The sequence below is a fragment of the Sinocyclocheilus rhinocerous genome, unplaced genomic scaffold (assembly GCF_001515625.1).
Source record: "Sinocyclocheilus rhinocerous isolate Xijiao unplaced genomic scaffold, SAMN03320098_v1.1 scaffold304, whole genome shotgun sequence".
In the NCBI taxonomy this organism is placed as follows: domain Eukaryota; kingdom Metazoa; phylum Chordata; class Actinopteri; order Cypriniformes; family Cyprinidae; genus Sinocyclocheilus; species Sinocyclocheilus rhinocerous.
This window is the reverse complement of record NW_015659941.1, coordinates 1,790,885-1,798,890: the sequence shown is the minus strand read 5'-3', so window position 1 is coordinate 1,798,890 and position 8,006 is coordinate 1,790,885. Positions and strand designations below refer to the sequence as shown.

The window sequence follows — 8,006 nt, the reverse complement described above, 5'->3', positions numbered from 1 at the left end:
TAAGCATACGCAAATCTGATAAAGGAAACTCAAACAGAGGCACAAATGGTTCCTTCTTTTCGTCATACGCTCTTATAATTCTGTGCCTGCCCTTCCCTTGCAGTGATCATAGATGCGATGAAACGTACTTGAACTTTCAAAAAGGACCGAACAGACGACCCTTACACGTCTTGACAATCACATATTGCTCCTGAACTGTAACCATGTGCTTAAATGTTATTTTAAGTAACGTGACATATTTTAAAAAGAGTTCCAGGGAGGGTAGCCTACATTTCACAACTTTTGAAGGTAAAATCATCCATAACATATTGCATCTGAATCTCAAACCATTGGCATCTGTGACATATGCTGCGTTCCATTCGAAGTCAGATGTGGGATATTCCTACTTGATGTCTCCGACTTCCAAACATGAAGGCGTTCCTCTGCCTAAAGTTTGGAAGATGATGTATGAGAAAATAAAATGGCAATGCTACCATTTGCTGTCCAGATCTTGATTGTCAACAAAGAAGTCCCTAGCAGCCATATTAGAGGATAAATGATGCTCCACAGTTCTAGCATTTGTTCTGCAGGTGGATGATTATCATCTTAGAGGATCATTTATCTGCAGATGTTTTCTAAACATGTTTTATCATTTAATGCAGGAACTTTGACCTATTGATGAATTTTATTTGCTTAGAAGTGTGTGCATCTTACTGGATGCCACCATCTCACCAAAAGTTGTGGATTTCAACAGGTTTTCAGTCTCTAAGCGACTTCAAGCGGCATTGCAGTTTTCCAAGTAAGAAGCTAGAAAGTTCAACTTTCCGATGTAAATGGAATGCAGCATTATTATAGGATGAACATTGTGTCTTTTAGATCAACTTGTCACATCAACACTGTTTGCTTGTCATCTCAAAACTTCCAAAATAAAATACATCTGAAGTTTGTCAATGGCAAAGCCTTGAAGAGCTTGCACGTACATGCGATTTCTCTAACACTATGCAAAATGACATTCTTGATCATCAAAGCCAAGAGTGGAATTTGTCTGTCCAGAGGCGTCCATCTGTTGGAGTCTGTGTGCCCAAATCATATCCCTTGCAGTCAGAGGTACGGTTCTATTGCTGAACGAGACCGACTGACCCAGTGAGTCAACACTCTCCCAGCAGTTTGACTGAAGCTAAAAGTGATCGTTCTCATAAGTTGTCCAGGTGCTTTATTGTTCTTGTAGATTGAGGGTGAGGTAACTGATGCTCTTCTGCTGCAAAGTTCACATTGTGTCGTTTTCGGAATCGAATTCTACCCCGTAACGAACTGAACGGCAATGCAGCAGTGGCACGCGGTTTCTGCTAAAGAAAGCCAAAGGACAAGAAGTGTACAGCAAACCCAGACTGACGGAATACCACGTAAAGGAACCGAAATAACTACAAAAAAAATATATAAATTTGTGCTTCTTTAGTTTCACATTGTCATAGTCCTAGAAGTTACAGTTGGAGTCTGTTTGTCCTTTCTGCAGCTTGATACTTCCAATATATCATGTACACGTGCATGTACAGGTCCATTCAGGTTATCAGTAGCTTCGTGACCACCTGTTTCACTCATCCGTTCTGGCTCACACTATTCCTTGCAATCATAGTGTCTTAAGGAAATCACATCTCCTTGCACTTGAGTCTGTGGAAAGAGTAGTTCATTTGGGGAAAGGACGTTCGTGTTGCTCTTTCAGCCGTCTGTTCATCCTGTAAGCCCTCCGTCATCTTTGGTAATAATTGACACTTTGGTGTGTCAGATTCATACACAGGGGCGACTGAGATGAAGATGTCAAGACATGGACAGAAATGCACAAAATCAATGGAAGTTATGCTTATATAAAACATAAAGGTGCCACTTAGCAGACATAAGCTCAACAAGTGACCACAAAGATGATGATAAACCGAAGAAAAAGTAGACTTGAGGTGTGAAGCTAGGACAAAGGGAATGAGAAACAGGAGGAAATGAAGGAGGCAGTAGCAGGAAGGGTGGTCACGTGTTGGGGCAGTTCTTATTGCTGCCGCGGGGGGCGTCCTACGCTGGCGGTGTGTGTGCTGAGGGGTATCTGTATCATCTGAGGAGGAATGTCAGACAGATTGTGCAGAGCAGCTGGACGATCGCAGGAAGAAGGTGAAGACTCTGGTGTGTCCCAGACAGAACTGCTGTAAACATAAAGACAAACACTCTATTACACTCTTTACACAACCACTTCTTTATTGTTGTCCGTTTGCCAGTTTATATTGACAGAACAGTGGAAAAGGAATGTGAAAGTAATGTGGGAGTGAGTGGGATTCAAAGCTGCATCTCCTAAATGAGCATCACGGCTCCAGAAGAAATTGCTCAGAAGCTGCTCTCTGATAGTTCTGGGGACTTAGTGGGGTTCTTAGCTATGTTTCACTTAATTATCTACTTTGTCTCAGATGTTTGTGCTAAATAATATGTATGTTTATCCAAAGCCACTTGCAAGTGCATTCAAGGTATACGCATTCCTATCAATCCAAGCATTCCCTGGGATTCAAACCCATGACCTTTGTGTTGAGCTATAGGAATGCTTTGAATATAAATCATCCATATGAAAATTGTTGTTTGGCAAGGTTAGAAAATCATGGCTAAAGTATTGGCCCAAGCATTTGCAAGGCCCTTTTGATAGGGATTTTGTTGGTCACAATTGTTGTTGTGTTTCAGGACAACACCTTACACAATTAAACATGTATACAATTGAATGCAACAATTCTACAAAAGCTCATTCCTGTGGAACCAATTGTTCTTTTATTATATCTAAGTATTATATGTGGGATTAAGTACTAAAACCAATACTGTCTGAAAAAAGAAAAAAATTTGGCATTTCTTTTAGGGGTACAACATCTTGTCACTGAGGCAGTACCCATAAAAGGAAAACCTTGTACCCCTAAAAGGTTCATAAGTAGTCCCTTAAAGGGACAGTTCACCCAAAATGAATGTGACCTATGACTTGCATTCTATACAAACTGAGAGCTGTACATACTGAGAAGTGACTGGTTCAAGGCCTAAAGCATTGCAAATCTAATTCAAAGCATCCAAAATGGGGCAATTTACCTCAATATGTACTTCATAAAATGCTCTTGTAAAGAAAAACATCTCGTAACCTTAACCACACAATAGCTGCAGGGTCAGACCCCTTTCAGAAGGGAACTTGGGATGCTGTCGTAAATGGTTTTGTGCTCCTGTTGAGTTTTTGGCACAAAGGAGCACGGGACACTGAAATAATAGATCAGATGGATGGGGTTACAGCGGCTGGCATCATCGTATGACTAAACCGGAGGCCGTAAGCGGTAATATCTATGAGCTACGGAAGACGGATGACCTGCGAGAGGACAATTACAAGTCATTATGCCTCGGAGGTAAAGTTGAGTAATATCTTTCGGCACAGCTCACAGGAAATGGCCTCAGATGATGATGAGGGCTGAACCAAACATGCTTGCAGTGTTGTTTGAGAAGCAGACTCCAAGCATAACACATACATGTGCGCATTTAATTATGCATACAAGCTGCCAACAAAATGGGTTTAATAAATAAAGAGCAGGTATTGTATTTAAAAAATCAATATGAATTTATATCAAGGATTTCTCTGGCTAGCAGGAAATCAATATATTCATGATAAAGCCTTTTATTCTTCCTTTTCAATAAAGAACGAGATCGTGTGAGCCGTGACATCTCTCTCAAGGACTTTTGAAGGAGGCGGGTAATTTTGAGAGTGGGTGTACAGATGTGTGGACAGGCTGCATGAAAAAAAAAACAGTCTAATAATATAACCTATAATCAAAGAGAGAGGGAAATTACTGAATAAAGTGTCCAAAAACGAATCTATCAACAGTCAGTGGGTGGCATAAGTTTTAATGTGTGTGTGTGTGTGTTGTGGGGTCTTCAGATTTCTAATTCCGATCCAACAGGTCACCTTCATTTCAAATAGCACATACTTCTCTCTCGTTCTACCCGCTCCGCCTTTCCACCCTACAGCCAAATCCCAGTCATGGTGTGATTTATGGGGACGCAGTAACACATGGGACGTCAGAGCCAATCATCATTCATCTCTAAAGGAAGAACAGCTCACGGTTGAGCTCCCATGGGCAGCACCCCCAGCAGAACCGGCCAGAGGAGACCAGGGTCATTCTGACTATGCTGTACATTTTCATGTCCCCATCATGTCTAAAGATGAAAAGCATATTCTCTAGTTGCTAGAAAAACAGGCAATTTATTAAGAAATATTCCAATGTTTCTTCATTTGTTCCTTTACTAATCAATATTTACACAATATGTTTTCTTGAGAATATTGGCTTCCTGTTTGGAGTCCTGAGTGCGCAATATCACTTTCCATCCAGTTAGTAAAATCCCTTAACAAACATAAACCGGTTCCTTAATGACATCATCATACAGGAAGTGACATCATTTTGGAAGGAAAACCAGCATTAGCGTCACTAAGTATAGAGCACTGCAAGGCCAGTCTGGAAGTTAGCATCACCCTGGTTCCCTCAACAAAAAGACAATAGGATTTTCCACTGGATTAGGTTATTGCAAAAAAGCTCTGAGACAAACAAAAGTTTATGATACATGCATGTTTTATTCATTATAATAATCTTAACAAGTGAACACAATTTTTATGAATTTTGAAGCCAATCACCAAGAATAAAAAACTAAATGTAGACTAGAAACAAACTACAACTTCCGCCAACTCTTTCAGTCTTTATTTTAAAAAGCATTTCACTAAATGTCAGAGTTAGAATAGTTTTCAAGAGGCTGTAAAAGCAGACTAGTTAATAGATAAGTTCGCCTGTTTAGTCTAATGATGTTTAATGTCCCCAACAACATCTGTAGTTGCATTTAGCCACTTGTTAGCAACCATCTTTTCAAGACACATGAACGCTTTTTTAAAAATCGCAATGGGGGTGGGGGAGGGGGGTTATTGATGTCATAGAATAAAACATGAAACTATCTTGAGCTTGTGTTGACCACAGACCATATATCAGGCATTTAACCAAATACCCATTCAAAAAATAACTGACTTTAATACGACTGAACCAGAAATGCTAAAATGTGAACTCCTTTCCATGTTTTGGCCAACAAAAATACGTCATCCCTGCAGCTCTCTATTAGAAATTGGATGAATTCGCTGATGTTTTGTGGATTTAGCTGGTTCGTCTCACTTTAAAATATTTCACCCTTCCTGATAAAATCTGAGAAATTGTTAAAATAGACTATTTAAAAATCAAGATGAACTTATTCCCACTTTATTCCCATCTTTTTAGGCACCCTTCCTATTAATCGTGTAAATACTCAACACTTGAACGTTTTTGAGCATAACCAGAACAGACTTCTGAAAGTCTGTTATACCCACAGAGTTCCAAATGTACTGCATAACAGGAAAGACCCTGAAAAACATCAAAGAATCAAAGAGGAGAGGAGTTTCATTGATGAATGCACATATCCTCTATAGCAAAGCCTCATGGGTCAGAGACAGAGCCTGCAAGCTAACAGCACACACATACACACAACTTTCCCCAAACAAACAACAGCTATCAGCAATCCATGCGGCTGAGAGCTGGAATATTCACTCTGTGAGGGAGCTTTCACAATGATTGATCTTAATCATTAATTTGGCTCTTTTGTTCTGCCCTGCGGTGCGCCGCACGCAGCTCATGTTACACTTTCCTATGTGTAAGCACAGCTCAGCACCTGTGGGCGGCATGAACAGGTTTTACTGTGTGGGCCGTGTGTGTGTGATATAACACCAGTGTTCATACCGACCCAGGTACAGAGGAGAGAGCAGAGCTGTACTACTCCAGAGACTAATGTATAAGCTTACATTAAAACTCGAAATAATAATGGATTTTTTTTTTGCTTCCTGAGGTGTTTAACATTTTAAAATCGAAAAAAAAAAAAAATCAGGATGGAGCAGTAGGAGCTAGGTGGATTGGTATATGAAAATGTCCGTACGTGTTACTGTCAGAAGAAACGAATGCCTAGCGGGCAGCGCACATGCTTTGGCACATCGCACAGTGGTGCCTGTATGCGGGCGAATCTGTTTCGGGTCATTTTCCAATTTGGGAGATAATTTTTTGTTTTGTTTGGCAGCAAGAGAAAGAAAAAAAAATGCAGCTTGCTTTAAAACCAAACAATAGTGTTAAAAGTGGGCTGAACCGTTTTAGAGACCATAGTGCTAATGCTTGCTTACATGCCTTTCAGCAAAGGTGTTGCATTACATATTACATTAATACTATAATACATTTATACTGTTACATTAATATTCATGATGACAAGGTTTACAATGTGTTACCTCAACTTTTCACATAGTTTCTGCACTCCTGAATGTCTAGACCCCATTTAAGGTAAAACATACCATTACAATAATGCTAATAAATAGGAACTACACAGTTTGTTCATGATGTGGTGTAAATGTCAGGATTAACAGCTGGTGTTTTATTTAATTAAAAGAAAAAAAAAGGTTAATTTGCTAAATCCTAGCTGTTTATTAAAAATGACACTGCATGATAGGTGACTTAAAGAATTAAGATGTGGCTTTGAAATCTGATACCATCTGGCAAATTAAGCAGTTGGACAGAAAAGGAAACCTAATTAGACAGAACTCCTCGGAATGTATATGATAATAATTTAAGAGAATTTAGTGAACTCTTTAGAGAACTCTGTATTTCATAAAAAATGTGCTCAGCCAAACAGAATTACAAAAATTAAATGTTTTTAGACACATTTTCCTGCAATATATATTTCTGCAATATATATATATATATATATATATAAAGCCTATTTTTATTATAGTAATGCAACCACACATTTTACTGAGTGTTTTTTTTTTATGATCTATATTAACCACTCTAACAAAAGAATGAGATGTTTTGCATTATGGCAATATAAACTTACTGTAGAAGTTGAAGTGTGCTTACAGTAATTGTCATAGCAATGCCACTGTCACGCACAAAAATACCTAATAGTCCTAAAAAAACCCCGGCTTATATATCTTTCTCTTGATTTTGATATTATATATGGCCAGGACATGTTCTTGACAGTTTTCACAGAGTAAGAATAAGGGTTCTGCCATTTTTAATATTCAGAGCAAAAAGGTCAAGACTTCAATCTGTCAAAAATCACTATGCCCTGAAATTGTGATGATGATTCAGGTCTTTGATTTAAGAAATGTTTCTATAAAAGACTGTGCGACACGAAGCACTGTCAGGTCATTTTTAAGGATGGTTACTGGTATACTCTTCATAGTTGTAATAGTATACATTATTTTTGATGAATTGTTCTTGCTCTCATCTGAATAATTCTTTGATAATTGTGTATCTTACAGTTCCCTTTCAGTCGGTCACTCTCGACATCACGTCGGATGACCGACGAATTGGGATCTCGCTTAGAGAGACCAATCTACTTCGAGTGTAAACTAAACGAGCCAATGCACATTGGCATGCGATTATTGCATCCAGCTGCCGCTGATCACAGCATGAGTATAAGTAGGCAGCAGATGCAGCGCATATTCAGCTTTTCGCTTCGGAGCCGAGCGATCACATCGTTCTGCTCCTGACTACTCTACTGAGAGAAGAAGACTGAACGAGTTCAGCGCGCTCTTGGAGAGCTCTTCGTGTTGGCGGTACGGCGCTTCAGCGGTGGTGGTTTCCCGTGTCGAGTGGGTTGCACACATCAGGCTGCACTACCCCCTGTTTGTGTCGCAGATGATCATCTCCCCTGTGCGCCTCAGCACACTAAAAGAGCTTTTTCCCCTAAAAGAGCAATTTCGGGTGCGTCTTTTTAAAGACGACGTTGCGTGGCAAACTTGACGTTACGTCTTTGTAAAGACGATGTGGGTCTTGCTATAGACAACGTATCACCCGAGCGTTTCTGGATGCGGTCGTTACCTGGCGCCGGGTGATGGTCACGATCGCTGCCTCACGTGCCTGGGCATGTAGCACGCTGAGGTGGCGTTTGTGGATGAGTCATCTTCTCATTGCGGGAAG

General features: G+C 39.9%; 1 protein-coding gene across 1 annotated transcript in view; it reads right to left on the bottom strand.

The window, feature by feature from the left end:
- Positions 1-1,510: 1,510 nt before the first annotated feature.
- The window catches only part of mdga1 (MAM domain containing glycosylphosphatidylinositol anchor 1), a 232,265-nt gene continuing 225,769 nt past the window's right edge, over positions 1,511-8,006 (bottom strand). The window contains exon 21 of the mRNA XM_016533562.1: positions 1,511-2,165. Within this exon, the coding sequence (XP_016389048.1) occupies positions 2,074-2,165 (92 nt within the window). The 3' untranslated portion in view covers positions 1,511-2,073. The remainder of the gene's footprint in view (positions 2,166-8,006) is intronic.